General features: G+C 51.1%; 1 protein-coding gene across 17 annotated transcripts in view; it reads left to right on the forward strand.

The window, feature by feature from the left end:
• The window catches only part of ANKS1B (ankyrin repeat and sterile alpha motif domain containing 1B), a gene marked incomplete at both ends in the record, with an annotated part of 793,016 nt that extends 782,222 nt beyond the window's left edge, over nucleotides 1-10,794 (forward strand). For 8 of the 17 annotated variants that reach the window (XM_084256217.1, XM_084256226.1, XM_084256229.1 and 5 more), the window contains 2 exons: nucleotides 7,038-7,205; nucleotides 10,684-10,794. In XM_084256217.1, the coding sequence (XP_084112343.1) occupies nucleotides 7,038-7,205; nucleotides 10,684-10,794 (279 nt within the window). Of the gene's footprint in view, nucleotides 1-7,037; nucleotides 7,206-10,667 lie in introns of all 17 variants that reach the window. The other 9 variants (XM_084256227.1, XM_084256228.1, XM_084256230.1 and 6 more) reach the window with 2 other exon arrangements.
• Between the last annotated feature and the right edge of the window lie 6,558 nt (nucleotides 10,795-17,352).

Consider the following 17,352-nt stretch of genomic DNA (forward strand, 5'->3'; position numbering starts at 1 on the left):
AACCTGAACATGCAGAGACACACAGCTCTGAATGAGGGCAAGTGCAGACTAATAGGACACTCAACCAAGGGAAAGCTTCCTCAACCTGAAGAGCACAGAGTTCTCTATAGTTGCTAGAGCAGAGCCAGAAATGTGACTTGGCGCCCCCTTGGAGTTCAGGGCAAAAAGGGACATACATTCATTGCATGCTTCGTGTTTCTTTGTAAGTAGAGTATCATCCATCCTCTCCAAAATAAAACACAGGTCTGAAAGAACTTTAGTCCGTGGTCCCCATGGGCTGGTGTGACCACATGCTTGCCAGTGTGCTCACACAGCGCGTCTTCAAAATGCATTTGGCTCCTTAGCAGTTCCCTCAGCTGTGGAGGGGAACACGGGCTGACTCGAAAAAGCAATAATGCAGGATAGCCAGTGGTGCAAAACACTGGCTCATCTGAAGTCAGATCTGGGTTTGAATCCTGATTCTGCCTCTTAACTACCTGTGTGAACTTGACCAGGTTAATCCATCTCCCTGGTCCTGACTTCTCACCGGTAAAATGGAGATGAGAACTCCTGCTGGCAGGGTGGTGCTGAGGGCTCAATAACGCAGTTTGGGCGCTTAGCTGTGGTCCCTGGGACCAGGAGCAAGGCCATGTGGGAATTGCTGCTGTTGCTGTGTCACCACTATGAGAACACGGAATGGGGTTCAAGTGCACAGGTGGACTGAGTTGGTGCAGCGATAGCGCCCAGCACGGCAGCGAGTGTGTCCACAAGTTAGTGCTCACACACCTCAGTTTTAGCTGGTCTTGATAGAAACTGGACAGTAGGAAGTTCAACATTTTGCTCAGTACTTGGTGTAGTGGATTGAGGTTCCGGGTTGAAGGAAGAGCAGGGTATTCTAAAATGCAAGTAAGCAGATGCAGAGTTCACGTCCGGGGAGGCTGAAGAGCCTAAAAAGACCCATGGCCAAGTGGATGGCCAGCCCGGATCCCTGGAGCTGAGCCTAGATCCTACAGACAGGACCTACATTTTGCCTGGAAAATAGGACCCAACCCTGGCTGCCAAAGAAGGAAGAGACACTCAGAACCCTAAAGAGATGGCTACAGAGTAAATAAGATCATTTGAAACTAGAAGATTTTCTCTAGTTTTTAATTATTATCAAGATGGATCTATTATCAAGATTTTTATAATTATAAAAATTATTCATCTTTGCCCAAATAAAGGAGAGAGGGAAAAAATCCACTGTCTCAACACTCAGTGGTAACTGTAGTCACATATTCATATGCCTGTTCTCTAGGCACATAGATACCATCTCTATATGGACAAATTTCTTTACGTACAGTCTTTAAACCAGTTTTTTAAATGACACAGTTTTCATTTTGAGTGGCTGCCTAATGTTCCTGTGCCTGGACCTATGGAGTATGCTTAATCAACTCCCTAGTAATGCAATTTTAAATACTGCAATGAATTTTCCTGCACATGTGCCCATGAACCCTTGAACCGAGCAGCTTTTCAAACCAGGAGTTTCCAACATGGAAAAATCCTAGTGATGTGTCAGTTAATATTAGCAAATTACCTGGGTGGCCAGAACTTTCCTAGGGGGAAGAGTACTCACTTTTTCTCACAGCAATGCAGATGCAGTTTGCTCACAGCAAACTGATGAATGTGCTGAGTACAGCCTCAGTGATTAGGCTGCAGGACAATGGGGGACCTTTGTCTTTGCATGAGCCTCCCCTCCCCCACAGCACGCAATGAGGAGCAACGCTCACTCCTTATAGGCCAGGCACCAGCAACTCAGCCCCTGACACGTGGAAGCTCAGTAAATATCCATGGTGATGTTCACCCGCAGTCCTGCTGCCTTAAAGAGCCCACAGCAAAGAAGAGCTTGCCTGAGCATGGCTCCAGTTTGCATAAGAAAAACAAGTTTGCATCCCGGATTATAATTAGGATCTATCCTTAAACAATGATGGCATCTTGGAGTCCTGTAGTGTAGCAGTTTTTAATGCACAGATCAAAATCCAGGAGCAGAGGGAGGGCTCCAAAGATTGTGGTGTTTGTATTTCCTGGACTGCTGTCCCTGTTGAGTTGGGATTCCCCGCCCCCATCTTTAAGAGGATGTGTTACTTCCTACCCCCACACCTTGGAAGGGGCAGGCCACCGGTTAAGAATGCCTGTGTTGATTCATGTCAAATCATCAAGGGCACCCTTTGCCTGGAGGCTGCCCCTCCACCGATCCTGGCAGGGCAGGCAAATGGCAAGGTCTCAGGGTGCCCTCGCCCCAGCCAGGATGCATCAATTAGGATGCAGGACCTTCTGCATTTTAATGTTTTTAAGTTTTGTGGTTTGTTTCTTTTTTAATAAAAACAGTTTGCAGAAGCCTTTTATTTTATCTTCTTCAGTCTAGTTCAAAGGTGTGATGCACAGCTGATCCAAACCCTTGGATTCAGATCCCAGCTCAGCCAGGTGCTGGCTTTAGGAGCAAGTCAGGTCACCTTGCTGGGCCTGACCATCTCACACGCGAAACGGGAGCAATGCTAGCACGTCAACACCAGGGTGGTGGTTAAGAGTCAATGAGATGGCCCGTTAGAGCGGGAGGCACGGTGCATGGCAGACAGTAACTAACAAATAGCAGCATTGTTGTCATCAGGTCAAGTATTATTTTGAGTGATTCACAAATTCTCAAATCCACTAAGGTGGGTGCTGCAGGTGTTATTCCCATTTTGAATATAAGCAAAGTGAGGCTCAGAGCCCTTGCTTCCCAGTCATCACCCCACCACACCCACCCTCTGAACACACACACACACAGGTGCACTCAAGGCTGTGGCTTGTGGGCTCGCATCTTCTTTGGTGGTCTAGTAAAGTAGAAAATACTCAAGGCCAGTTGTCCTAAGTATGACCCCAGGGAAGAGACTCACACTGCCAAAGTCAAGGAAGGTATTTTCCAATAAGTAGGAGAGGCAGAAGGAGCCAAGGTCGCAGGAGGACCAGATTACAGCTTCGAGAGAGTTAAGGCAGTGAATAAAGCTGATGAGTTTGCATTTATGGCCCAAGGGAGGTAGTAACTGAAAATGAGAACGGTTGTACCAGCCAGCTCTGTGGTTTGGGCTGGCACGGGGAAGGGTCACGTCAGTGCTCACAGTGTGACGCTGTAACCAGGAGAGGTCACGGGCATCAGCCTCAGCCACAGCCTGGCTTCAGGATGGGCTGCGCCCTGTTCATCCAGTGCTGATGCCAATGCCCAGCTGGCTCCCCTTTCTGCGGGCAAGTGGGGGCAGCCAAGCCTCTTCAGCCTCACACACTGTTCCAGCTACCTGTCTTTGCTTAACAAATCACCCCAAAACATAGTGGCATAAAAAATCATCTATTATTTTATTATTAAATGAGTCAGGAGTTGAGGTGGAGCTTGGCAGTTCTCTGCTCTGCTCCACCATCTCTGGGACTGCCACTGGGGTGACTCAGCTGGCTGGACCGCTGGGCCAGAGTCATCTGTCTGGGCCTTGGGTCCTCTCTATGTGGTGTCTCCTGGAGCCTCAAGGCACGGGGTGACTTCCTCACTCGAGCCTGGACCCCTGGGCCAGCATGGCAGCAGCTGCTGCTTCTCACCAGCCAACCTCCCTGTAGCCCACAGTGGTGGATCGCAGGTGCTCAGACTCGAGTGGTTTCCCTGGGAGCAAGAGCCCAGCCTGAGCAGCAAGACTCCTCACCAGTGTGTCCCCTCTGCCACCTCCTACTAACAGGCAGCCAGTAAACACCCTTCCATATTCAAGAAGGTAGAACAGACTTGCCCTCCCAACAGGGGAAGCACCTGTCTGCACATGGAGGAAAAGTATTGGCGGTGACCTCTTACAGATGAGCAACCCAGGGTGGGTGTGGTTTAGAACATAGACTTTAAGTCACAAAAGTTGCTTCTTATCATAGCTCTGTAGCTTCCTGGCTGTGTGATGCCGGGCAAGTTACTTAACCGCTCTGAGCCTCAGTGTCCTCATCTATAACCGAGCATGGTGATATAGTAGTACTGCAGATGATCGTGATAAGATTCAAATGAAATCTACCGAGAGCTTAGCACAGTGCCTAACCCCTCAAGGGTAGCAGTGCTACCTATAGTGACTAATAGTGTCGGTACTCCAGCTAGTGTGTGACCATGCGTTCGTGCGTCCGTTCATTCGTTCTGCCATCACCTGCTGGTGCCTGCAGTGTCCCAGGCACAGTATCAGGCTCTGACCTCCCCACAGTTGCAGGAATAATATATTGCAAGCAGAGACGGGTTGGGCTTCCAGGCTTTTTGAGCAGCATCCCCGGCCCCTCGGGTGCCAGCCATTCTTGGGGCCACAAGCCTGACTCGAAAGGGAAGCAAGGGCTTGTCACCCCAGCCTCTCTGACATTGCAGTATTATTTTTGGCTTCATCCCCGTTGGGTCTCATACTGTCATGATAACTCTCCTTCTGCTTTAAACAGTGGGGACGCTCCTAAGGGGAGGCAGGATAAGCAAACCCTCCTTCCCTATTGAATGCATGTCTTCAGGTCCCTCTGCAGGCATCTGTCCCCCCCAAGGTCCCTGGTGTGTCGTAACACAGCACTTCTCGTGCACACGGCTCAGCAGCAACAAGCTGCTCCTTGGAGACACAGTCCCGGTGCCATAGGCCCTCCCTGACATGCAGCATCAGTAACTCAGACAAAAGTGTAATGTTCAAGCCTTCACTATACCTCTTCATGCTAAAGGAAAGCAGAAGCCAGGAGACCACAGTCCTGGTCTTCGGCCAGAAGCCATAGTCCCACAGCATGTTAGTCGAGAAGTTTGTTCATACCAGAAACTAATTAAAAATGAAGGGCCACATTCTAACCCCTGCCTTTCAGAAGCGCCAGGCTTCCCATAATAGTCATGTGAAAAATCTCACTTGCTCAAATGAGCAGCTTTGACTTTCACTTGAAGGCACCGGAGCTGTCAGTGAGTCTCACTTTCAAGAGCGTTTTCTTTCTTTTTTTTTTTTTTAAGATTTATTTATTTATACAAGCACCGGGGTACAACCAGAGGCACGGGAGGGTGAGAGAATTCACCAGAGCCAGAGCAGGGAGCAGAACAGGCAGAAAGACCGAAAGTACACTGCTGAGGGGAGCAGCGGGCGAGACAGGAGAGGTCTGCCGTGCCATGTGGGTATCTCCCTGGCTAGCCAGGAATCGAACTGGCACTGCAGAGGCTGCGGACAGCTTCACAGCACTGCGCTCAACCTGCTGTGCCACAGGGGAGGCCCAGGAACGTTTTCTAAATTAATAATAAAGGAAGTGACACCCGGCTCGACAAGCTGCAGGCTATGGGACCCTGAGGCTGACACCTTCCCTGGTCCAGGGAACATCTGCTCCCAGTCCGGGACAGACAGGCATCCTCCATCTCCACCGTAGCGGTGAGCAAGGCCGAGAGTTGAGGGTCCAGGTGGAGACCACTGAAGTTGGAAGCCCCAGGCTGCCCACCGAGGGGTCCCTGCACCAGAAGGCAGAGCTGACAGTGCTGGGGGTGGCGCGTGTAGGTGGCCACAGGGCTCAGCCCCCTCGATCAGGGATGGCCAGAGCTGTCTGCCAGCCCTCCTCCACTGTCATTTGCCGTGCATTACTAATTTACTAGTCTGACTCATCCTCGAGGCAAACACAGGCTCAGTGTTCACTGTGGGAGACGCTCGGGGTTCAGCGCCTCCAGCGAGCACACGTCTGTCTTGTGGGACCGTGGCTGCCTAACCGGGAGCTCAGAGGAGACAAACGCCTCTGTCCACCCAGCTCTCCAGCTCAGAAGCATTTTCCCCACTTGGTTTAAGACCGTGAGCACTTGGCATTGACCTGAAGTCTGGGCTCTTCCCTGCGGCCCCTGAAGGCCATCCCCGTGGAGTGGGAACGCCCTCCAGCCGAGCTCCCTGGAATCCTGGCAATTGAACTGCTCCATGTGCTTGCGGCTGGGGGAGACAGGGGGAGGGACAGCAGGGGAGATCGGGCCACGAGGGAGAGGACCCAGCTTGAGAATCAGCAAAATGTACTTCTGTGGGTTTGAAAAGCCAGGACCAGACATTCTAGAGCCAGTCCTCAGAACGAAAACTCGGGGCTGACCCTGCCTGCGCTCAGCCAGTGGGGTGGCGTTAAGCTCCCCGACGGATAGGCGTCCGCTTCTTGGAGACACCCTGTCCTCCGGGGTGTGGCGGGGATCCTGCCGCCTTTCTGGGACCAGATAATGTCGTGTTTCCTCAGTGACAGGAGACAGGGCGGAGCTGTGCTTGGGGCAGAAGGCAGAGATCAGAGCTACGTGTCAGGAGAAGCGAGGAGAATGAAGTGAGAGGTCGTCTTGAGGGGATGGATTGAAGGTCTGGAGAAAGGCCCCCTCTCGGGGGGCTGCCGGGCCTGGCCTGCCAGCCTGCCAGAACCTCCCGCGTCTTGCTGCTGATTTGATGATAAAATATGGAGTGGACCCACAGGGCGCTCAGACGCCTCAAGAACTAGCTGGATAATTGGCTCTGTTTGCACGCTCGCTGCTGCCACTGCGAGATGCCACACCAGCATGACTAATGCGCTCCCCTCCACCTAAATTAGATTTTGATTGTGTTTCAGAGATGTTCACTGAATCACAGATGTTGGAGGTAAAAAGCCCCAAACTTCTCAGAACACCTCCCGTGGAGCGTGTGGGATCAGCCTCACAGCCACGCTGGGGCGCGCCCGGAGCTCAGCTGCAGGCCCCGAGTAACCCTTCTCCTCCCAAGGCCTGGGGAACCACCCAGACGCCCAGGAGGGGGGGGCTCTGAAAGGAGTGGGCTCCAGAGGGGTGGGGGTGGGCCCAGCTCGCAGTGGGAGAAGCGGGGAGCCGACTCCTTGGTGTGGCTGTCGGGGCAAGCGCTGCCTGCGTGAGGACGCCTCCCGCAGACCTGAGCTTGGGGCCTGCGGAGCCCTGTTCCCGCAGACTTGCCCTGACTCAGCGCCACGTCGGGCGGAGCAGCTCCAGGTCCTCGCCAGGTCCCCGCCCGCGGCCCCCCGGGCTCGCTCCGACCTGCAGTGTCCCTGTTGTCCATGTGGTCTCCTTTCTCTTGCAGAACTTAGCCTACGAGATCATCCTGACGCTGGGCCAGGCATTTGAAGTCGCGTACCAGCTGGCGCTGCAAGCCAGGAAAGGGGGGCATTCCTCCACGCTGCCGGAAAGCTTCGAAAACAAACCCTCCAAACCCATCCCCAAGCCCCGCGTTAGCATTCGCAAGTCCGTGGTAAGTAGCAAAGACGCTGTGGCTCTGAAAACCTTGAAGAGGAGGGCGAGGGGGCTGCTCTGGGGGGCCCTGGCGTGGTGTGGGGGCTTTTGGGGAACCCTTTTGTCCTCGCCCTGGGCCTCCGCGGGCCTGCGTCCGTCACCAGCTCAGCCCAGTTCCTGCAGCCTTGAGGCAACATCTGCCTGGACCTGGGGGCTCCTGTGAAAACCCCACTTTCTGTCACCCGCGGTCACCCGCTGGAGAACACTGGGCGCTGCCTCTGTCCTTGGTGAAACTTCCCTGAAGGTCCAGGCGAGCCTGGGCGCGGTGTCCCCTGAGGCTTCAGCTTCTACTCCCCACCCCCGGGCACAGAGCCTCCTGCAAACGCCTGGCGTGCGGTGAGGCTGGCAGAGGCTCCGTGCAGGCCGTCCAGGCACCCAGCTCGAGGAAGCTACACACGCCCAGGGTGGGCATCAAGACATGCCCCGGAGGCCGAGGGCCAGTGTCCTGGGCAGACCCTGGCCGGCACCTGGCCCTGCTCCCTGGCTCCCCTGAGCCCAGGCTCCCTACAGAGCGGCGTCTGCTCAGAAGGCACAGCCCCCCTCCCTGTCACCCGCCTTCCACCAGCAATTCCTCACCCACCCCCCCCCCCACATGCTCTGCACATCCTGGTCGAGCAGACTCGCCTGACTTCAAAGGGGCGTCCTCTGGTAGCAGCAGTGCCCGAGCTGGAAGGTGCCCAGCAGCCTCTCCTCTGGGCTTGGCTCCAGCTGCTGTCTGGTATCCTGGAAACCCTGAGGCGGGGGGCAGGCAGGCATCCCCCAGGAGCTTTGCTCTCGTGCCCATACGTCCTTCCATCTGTAACTTTCTCCTCCTTCCCACTGACCCCTGTCCCCAGTTTCCGGGGTGGGGGGGTGCTGTGGGAATTTTTCATGTTTACAGAGAGACACCTCTCTTTGTGACCATGTGGCTTCTTGTTGACAATCTTTTTGGCCCTGACTCCTGTCACCATTCATGGCAACTCCAGCATCCATGGGGTCCTCCCCTCTAGCATCTGGCCTCTCTGTTCCTTGACAGCCCACTTCTGGGGTCCCCCGCATAGTCATTCATTGACTCCCCTCATCGCTGATCATCACCTGCAACTGCCCCTCCTCTGAAAATCCTTCCTTCCGACGCCACACTCTGGCCCCTGGTCCTCCCTCAGCACCTACCCAGAATCCAGACTCCCCCAGCCCCCAGAAATCCAGACTCATGTTCAATTTCCACTTTGATATTTAACAGAAAGCGGATACCTAGCATGTCCAGAGCAGAATTCTCGGATTTCCCCTCAGAGCTGCTTCTTGCTCCATCTTTCCCAGTCAGCAGGCAACACACCCCTCCCCCATGCTGTTCCAGCCCCAGATCTAGAAGCCATCCCTGACCCCCGCCTTCCCCTCAGCTCCTTTTTTCCAACGTAAGCAGATCCCTAAAACATAACCTCACACCCAGCCACGCCGCCCCACGTCCCCTCCACGTCTCTCCTCCCAGCGCCCGCCATGGCGCACCCCCCCCCCCCAGCAGACCCGGCCTTCCCGCGCAAGAGGGAGCTCTTCCGTGACAAAGACCCGATCCCAGCACCGCTGCCCCCCAGGACCCCAAAACCTAACTTCCCAGCACATTCCTCTCTGACACCCCCACCTGAGCCTTCACCTGGAAAACTTTCCCCCTAATTTCCGCTGACTCCATCTCTTCATCAGGTCTCAGCTACACAAAGAGGCTCTTCCTGACCACCCAAACCAAGGTAGACACCTAGTCACGCTCAAGCGTATCACCTGCTTTTAATTCTGTGTAGCATTTGTTTCTTGTCTGTCTGCCCCCCACGGAAATGTAAGTGAAATGTGCAGGAGTTTTCAGAATGTCTCCGGGACACTCTCTCAGCCTGTCGTCCTGCTCGCGTGCAGGCTGGATGCCTCTGTCCACGGCAGGAGCCTCCAGCTGACGTTACTCTGGCCCCATAGATTCCTTCCAGAAGAGCACAAAGGGTCGGGTGCATAAGGGCTCCTAGAATAGTCATCTAGAATCCTTCCCTGAGAAGTAGGAACTTGCACAGTGAATCACACGGGTGTTCTTAAGACACCTTGCTATCCTGTCCCCCCTCAACGGGGGCCCCATTCCATGTCCCTCGGCACCTGTGGTTTTGTTGCGAGAGAATCCGTGACCCCTAAGGATGTGTGAAGTCTCCCCAGAGCCTCGTGGAAACACAGATCACGCTGGAAGGTAGCTGGTGGGCATGGATCCCCCAATCTGCAGAAAGCTCCAAACTCACAGTGCAGGAGGAACAGGAGAGGCCTTCCTGAGCAGAGCAGGTGCAGGCCCAGGGCAGACGGAAACACAAACGGGAGGGCAGCAGTGGGGTGTGGGCTCCTGAGTACTCAAGGTCCAAGCCCAGAAAGGCCAGTCTGACTCGGGGTGCACAGGGGTGGCGGCACTCCAGCCCAGCTCAGGTTGGGTCGAAGCTCCACCTGACCCAGCCCTGCCCACCTCTTCACCCCGTTACCCCAGGGACTTTGCACCTGCTGCTCCCCCCTCCCCCACCTCCACCAGGTGAACTCTTGCTTGTCGTCCAGCTCTTCATTTAGGCCTTATCTCACTCATTCTTTAAATAATATGCATTCTATCGGTTTTCTTGTGTGCCTGCAATTTACTGGGCTGCCGGGAGCTTTTCTGAGATTGGGGAAAAAGAGGGAACAAAGCAGACCAAATCCCACCTTTGTGAGCACACATTGTAATGGAGCATGAACAGATAAATACAATATGTGTGTGGCATGCATATTATGAAGAACAGAGCGGATGAGGAGAACAGAGACGTTGGGGTGCTATTTTATATGCGGTTAACAGGTTTAAGCCACAACCTGAGTGACACTACAGTGCAGAGCCTGCGGGTGTCTGGAGGACATTCCAGCAGAACAGATAACAGGCCCCAGGGCCCAGGCGTGGACTCGGTCCAGGCAGCGGCCAGGAGGCCCATGTGGCTGGAGCAGAAAGACAGGCAGGGCCATGGTAGGTCACCATGAGGACCTTGACTTTTATTCTGACTGTGATAGAAACCACTGGAGGTTTGTGAACCAGGGAGTGACATGAGCTGGTCCACCTCCTCCAGGAAGCCTCCCTGGCTTCCTGACATGGAGCTGATGGCTTTCGTGTGTGCCCACCGACTGCCCTCTCTTCCCCTCATAGCTCACTTCTCAGTATTGAAATCTGTTTCTATGTCTGCTCCCCATCTGTGTGCCCTTGAGGACAAAGGCCGTGTCTCTTTCGCTGTCCCCCCCTCCAGTGCCTTGCACACAGTCCTTATGCAATAAATGTGTGTCCAGAGACCAACAAGGACTCTCATACACCAGCCTCCTGGAAGTCCTGCCGAGGCACGGGGTTGGGTCCGGGCAGCGTCAGGGCGTCAGGATGCATGCCTGCCCCCCTGCACAGGTGCCGTATGACAGGCGTCAGCCTTTCTGTTTTAAAGCAGATCGACCCATCTGAGCAAAAGACTTTGGCCAATCTGCCATGGATTGTAGAGCCGGGACAAGAAACCAAGAGGGGAATTAATACCAAGTATGAAACCACAATTTTCTGATCCTCACCCGCCCTCCCGTCGTCGTGGTGCCTTGCACGCCGAGCAGCCAGGAGCAGGCTTTCCTTCGCCTTTCGTTTCCACCCAGCCCAGGAGGAAGACTGCTCTGTTTGTGTGGCCTTGTCACGGGCGAGAGGCCACTGGCCCTTCCTGGGAAGTTCTTTCTGCACCAGTGGCAGGAAGCGCCACTGAGACTTTCCAGTCCTTACCCCTGAGAGGCACGAGTTGAGATTTCTTGCTGACTCCCCTCCCTGCTACCACCCAAGGTATTTCTAAGGACTCTGACCCAACACTTGCTCTGCTGTATTTGGGGATAATACCTTTTGAAACAAAAGTACAGGGGATCTCTAATACTGCCTAAAAGTATACAATTCTTGGGTTTATTTTTCACTGTCAGCAGTTTTAAAGGTAGAATCGGAACAGAACTACCGCCATACCGCCTCTGTAGACCCATTCTATCCCCGAGTTCCATCCACTGCAAAAGGACAAAACCACCCTCATGATTGCCAGGAAATTTCACAGTAGGATTTCCCAATTTCTATATTTGTGGATTTTATATGTAATCGACTGTCAGATAAACAAAACCTTTACATCGATGGATTGATTCACAATTTAAGAATGATTTCAAACAGAAATTTATTATGCACAGAAAAATGTGTCTTGTATTAAATATTTTTATTAAAAGAAGGTTTCATTCATGCATTGATAAGAGAAGTAGGTTCGTTGTGAGGGATGTTTCTGATTGATTTCAAATAACTAAATTTCTACTTCCAAGAGGGCTGGCTCGGGTGTTGCAAAGCCCTGAGCATGCTCAGCAGAGCTGATCTGGGGAAGCCGACTGGCTTCAAACCGAAAGTGCTGACACAGTCATAAGCCTGCAAAGATTGTTTTTTTTTTTTAAATCTTCACAGTGTTTTAAAGGACATGTTAAAAAAAAAAAAAAACAACTAGGGCTTCTGCTGTCAAGATTTCTGTCATGGAAACCTTGTTTGAGAAAGATGTTAATAAAATTCTATTGCAAAAATTTTTTTTCTAGAAAAAAGAAATACAAAAAAAAGAAATTCCAAAGTAATAAAACTCTTTTCTTGAAACAAAAAAATAAATAAATAAATGTTTGCTTACTATTTGATTAAATAAAATTTACTTACATTTCTTTAAGGCATTTTAATTTTTTTAATGTCTCTGTGGAGTATTTGTATGATACCATAATGTATATTTATGTAGAATCAAATTATATAAACAGTACCAATATCATTATAGAAAAAAATAACATTTTAATGTATATTGTTCTAACCGATCATATTGTGAATCATTTTGAAGTTCATTATAGCGATATTGATAAATTGTGGGATTGTCTTAATTTTTTTATTAACCAATATTATTTTAAATCTGAGGTTACCAGTTATGTTCATCAGTTGGTGAGTTTTGAAGGATAACTAAATTTTATTTCAAACTGACAAATGTATATGCTTTTAGTTCAGTGTTGAAGAATTTTAATACACTATTAAATTACTTGAACTGAACAGTTCCTTGTATATATTTTGCCTATTCACTGTTGATATGTATGTAGTAAATTGAGAGTAAAATAACACTAAAATATGGTACCAAAAGGACATTGTATAGGAGCAAAGTAAATAGTAGCTTTGCTGAAACAGAAACGTGTAAATATGCTTGGGCTTCCAGTTATAAATTTTGTAATTTTTGTCATTATTTATATCCTATAAAAAGCACACAAAATAAAACGGAAATTGTACAGCCGCTGGTGCTTGGCATCCTTCTGTGAGCACCTTCCCGCTTGCATTTAGGATGCCTTTTCGGCATCCATACCTAAAGGGACTTTTTAATTGGCAAAATTTATTGAGAATATTTGCTCAATTCCAAGTTCAAGGAGTCGGAGAAAGATACACTGGCCTTTAAAGCTTGAGTTTCTGCCCAAAAGCCCCCACTGTCTTTGTTTAAATATTAAAGTAGGCTGTACGGAGGTATTGATCAAAATAGAAACTTCTAAAAGAGAAAAGACAACCACACTAGATCACTTCATAAAACAACACAGATGTATGTATGACCACACACTTGTCCAAAGCCAGCTCAGGCTGCCACAGAAAATACCATGGGCTGGCATGCTTAAACAACAAATTTATTTCTATTTCTGGAGGCTGGAAAGCCCAAGAGCAAGGTGCCAGCAAGGTAGGTTTCATCCCCCAGCCTCCTCTCCTGGGTAGGCAGCCGCCAGCTTGTCCTGGGCTCCCACGGCCTCTTGTGTGCTCTCATATGCAGGTGGGAAAGCCGCAGGCTCTCAGGTGTGTCTTTCCCCTCCACCCCTAAGATTGACTTATTCATGCATACAAGAGCTGGGGTACAGGCCAGAGGTGTGGGGGGTGAGAGGACTCACCAGAGTGCAGAGTTGGGAACAGAACTGGCAGACTGACTGAAACACACTGCTGCGGGGAGCAGCGGGCAAGCCAGGAGAGGTCTGCCTCGCCATGTGGGTAGCTCCCTGGCCAGCCAGGGATCGAACTCGTGCTGCAGTAGCTGCGGATTGCTTCAGAGGTTGTGTCTTAACCCCTTGAGCCGCCAGGGAGGCCTCTCAGGTGTGTCTTATTAGGACACTAATACAATGATGCGAGTCCTTCCCTCTGACGTCGTCTACCCTGAATCACTACACACAATAAAACTTCCAGAAAACACCACAGTAGGATTTCACTCATGCATTATACAGAGAAAGTAAATAGATGAACTAAATAAAACAAAAGTAAACTTTTGAATTATACAACCACTTCGTGGTAACCAGAAAAGTAGGGCGATGAGGAGTGAAGAAGTCAGGAAAATAGAGACGGTGCTGTGTGAAAGAATAGATTCGGACCCTCAGCAGTGACCTTAATGTAGTGTACACCCGTTCACTCTCAAGAATGAACATCTGAAATGCATGTAATGTGACAATATAATGTTACTTCTATTTTAAAAACTTTAATTACCTTGCAGTGACCCATCTCCAAACACCATCAAATTGAAGGAGCTTAGGGTTTTGAATTTTTTTTTTTTTTTTTTGTGGGACCCTCGCTGGTGGCCGGGGATCGAACTGGTGCTGCAGAGGCTGTGGGCAGCCTCGCAACCCAGCACTCAACCGCTGTGCCACCAGGGGAGGCCCAGGGTTTTGAATTTTGACGGGACCCAAACATCCCATAACAACATTCAGCTGTCCTTTCATTTTTCCTACAATACGGGTCAGCTGGAAGCAGAGCAGTAAGGGGGCCTCCTTAGAGATACACTGGAAGGATCCATGATTCACAGTCCCTACCTTCAGGAGAAGATCTCTCGCTGCTGGATCAAAGTGTGTTACTCCCCAAAACACACCAAAGCCATCTTGAGGTGCCCCCGGCCTGAAGTGCAGAGTTGGGAGCTTTGAATCCCAAAGCACTAAAACCAGCAGGAAAAGGCGGAACGCAGGTGTCCTCAAGGAAGGTTTGGAGGGGCTATAATTGTGCACAGTGATGCTTCCAGTGAGCAAGTTTGCACCCCCCCTTTGTCCTTTCTAACCGCCAAGAGGTCAGCTATCCTCTTCTAATCTCTGTGGATCAAATCCTTATTTCTATTAGTTATGGTCCCTGCGCAAAACAGATGGGACATTGCAATTGGGATAATTTAAGAGCTTAATAAATAGACTCCTTCCACAGCCTTGGCAGCAGTCAGGAAAGGGAGGGGTGGAACCAAATCAGGCGGCTACTGGCCTGAGGGGTAATGGGAATGGAGAAAGGCAGTGTGCAGGGAGCTGCCAGACAGGCCCAGCGGCAGAAGCCTCAGGGGGCCAGCCAAGAGTTAAAACACCTCCACCCCACCCCATATTACCTTAGCCACTTGTAGGGGCAGGAAGACCACAGTGCAGGTTTTCTGACCCAGCAGACCGGGTACAGGAGGAGTCAGAGTCCTCAGTGGCTTTTGCAGGTCTTTTATTGGGATTTACCAGGCACACGGCAGGCAGGGGCGCTGGGGGGCCGGGAGGCTGGCAGGCCTCCCAGCCCCCAGCAAGTCTTCACTCTGGGCTCTCCCGCCTTCTCTCTGCTCTTCTCATGGCTCTGCTTCTTTTCTCGGCTTCTCTTTTGGCTTCTACTGGCATCCCCGTGATGCCGCCCTTAAAAGCCCAGTCTCAACCCAGGTGAATCCCATCTACGCATGCCCACACCCTACTCCAGGTGCCCGCCATCAGGCATGCACTCAGGACCGCAGGGATCCATCATCTATCCTGATGGCGGGAGGGCAGAAAAGCCTGACATTTTTTCCTTACCCTACACCGCTGAAAATCCAGAGGGCTAAACCCACTACACAGCAGCATCTGGACACCTGGAACAGGGCAGGGAAGCGGGAGGTGTGAGCCTGAGGTGCAAACAGAAGAAAGGCAGCCCTTATATTGAAGAAGGGATTTGCAGCTAATTTTCTTGAAGGAGAAACTTAACACTGTAATAACCATGGGGTGGGGGGAAGGATCCTTGAATGCTAATATTATTCAAAAAAGGATTTCAATTAAAATACTCTATTTAACTTTTTCTTCTTAAATTGTATTCTATGATAAATTTGGGTGAATGAGCCCTCTGAAAATTATGTGTAGCTAGTTCATAAATAAGTCATGGGAGTGATTTTTCTCAAGACCGACCAAAATCTGTTGAAATACTTGGGAATATTGCTGGCACATCTAATGCTTGGGCATGATGGAAGGGTTGACAGGCCTAGAGAGCTAACACATGGTCAGTTTCTCAAAAGATCAATAAGATGGGCCTCCATGGTGGCGCAAGGGGTTAAGACGCAACCTACTGAGCTTCTGCAGCCTCTGTAGCACGAGTTCATTTCCCTGGCCGGCCAGGGAGCAACCCACATGGCGCAGCAGACCTCTCCTGTCTTGCCCGCTGCTCCTCTCAGCAGTGTATTTCAGTCAGTCTGCCTGTTCTGTTCCCCACTCTGTCTCTGGTGAATCCTCTCACCCCCCACAGTTCTGGCCTGTACCCCAGCTCTTGTATGCATAAATAAATCCTTAAAAAAAAAATCCAGTGTGGGTGGCACCCACAGGGTTATTACTTGGTTCAGACAACCGAGGAGCACTGGGGTTGCCTGACAGTTCACAAGCACAGAGGAGCAACTTCCAGGTCCGGCCATGCAGGGCATCTGAGTGTGTCCCCTGCAAGCTGAGGAGACTCAATCTTACAACCAGTCAGTTCACAACATGGCAATAAAAGCCTTTCAAAGCCATCCATATTCAATGCTCACCACCCCATCCTGGGATGTCAGGGGGGGGGGCCTCAGCACCCCAGCAGCTGTGCCTGGGGGGCCGGCAGCTCTCCCTCAAGATGACTCCAGTTAAGAAACATCAGCTGTTTCCTGACATTTGAAAGGGTGATTTCTCAACACTTCCCAAAACTATATGCTCAGTTTTCTGAGAGAAAAAAAACCTCTTGTGTTAAAAAATGTTGAGTCTGGGGAGCCAGGGAAAGAAGAAAGTCACGGAAAATTTAGGAATTCTGTTTTGCAGGCCATGTGGGGGGTAGGGGTTTGGGGATGAGAAGCTCGCAAGTTCAGCTGCCTTCAAGGCCACCCGGGTGAGGGGAGCAAGGCTGTGCCGGCCCAGAGTGACTGCTTCACCTCAGCGGCTGCTGCTCACTTCCAGCTGATTGTAGCTGGAGAGAAGGGAAGACCTTGAGGCAACAGATTTTCTAAGAAATCACAGTTTTTCTGCAAAATCACTGAATTTTGAAATGGTGGGAATCAATCCAGTGCTTTAAACATAGGTGTGGGCCAAAAAAACTCACCTGTGGGCCAAACAAAACTCACCTGTGGGCTGGGCATGGTCCGTGTATCACTTGTTTGTGGCCTTCTGAGATTCTACCCAAGCTCAACAGCTTCCTGACTAGACGTCCCTTCACTAATCAGAGGAGGAGCCGAGTGTCTGCGGCTAGGGTGAGGGGGTGAGGGAGGCGGGTAGGCTGTTGTTGAATGGCCCCCACATACCAGGCTGGCTTACTGGAGTATCTGTTAGGAACTGGATTTAAGGACCAGCAGCAAAGGCCAGAAACAGCGGTGTACTTAAAAAAGGGGAGATTAAAAAAAAGTGGGGGGGAGATTTTCTGGGCCTCCCCTGGTGGCACAGATGGTTGAGTGCAATGCTGTGAAGCTGTCCTCAGCCTCTGCAGCACAGGTTTGATCCCCGGCCGGCCGGCGAGAATCCCACATGGCGCAGCAGGCCTCTCCTGTCTCTCCCGCTGCTCCCCTCAGCAGTGCACTTCGGTCCGTCGGCCTGTTCTGTTCCCCGCTCTGCCTCTGGTGAATGTTCTCACCCTCACGTGCCTCTGGCCTGTACCCTGGTTCTTGTATGCATGAATAAATCAATCTTAAAAAAAAAATGGGGAGATTTTCTCATGTAACCTGGACTTCATCCATAGTGCAGGGCGGGGGTCCACATTTGTCATCAAAATCCCAAGCTCTTTCTTATCCATCTTAGCACATGATGCCCAAATGCACGTTCATCTCGTGATTATAAAATGGCCACGGGGGCATCCTCTATCACATCCACCTTCC

This window comes from Talpa europaea (genome assembly GCF_964194135.1).
Source record: "Talpa europaea genome assembly, chromosome: 15".
Lineage (NCBI taxonomy): Eukaryota > Metazoa > Chordata > Mammalia > Eulipotyphla > Talpidae > Talpa > Talpa europaea.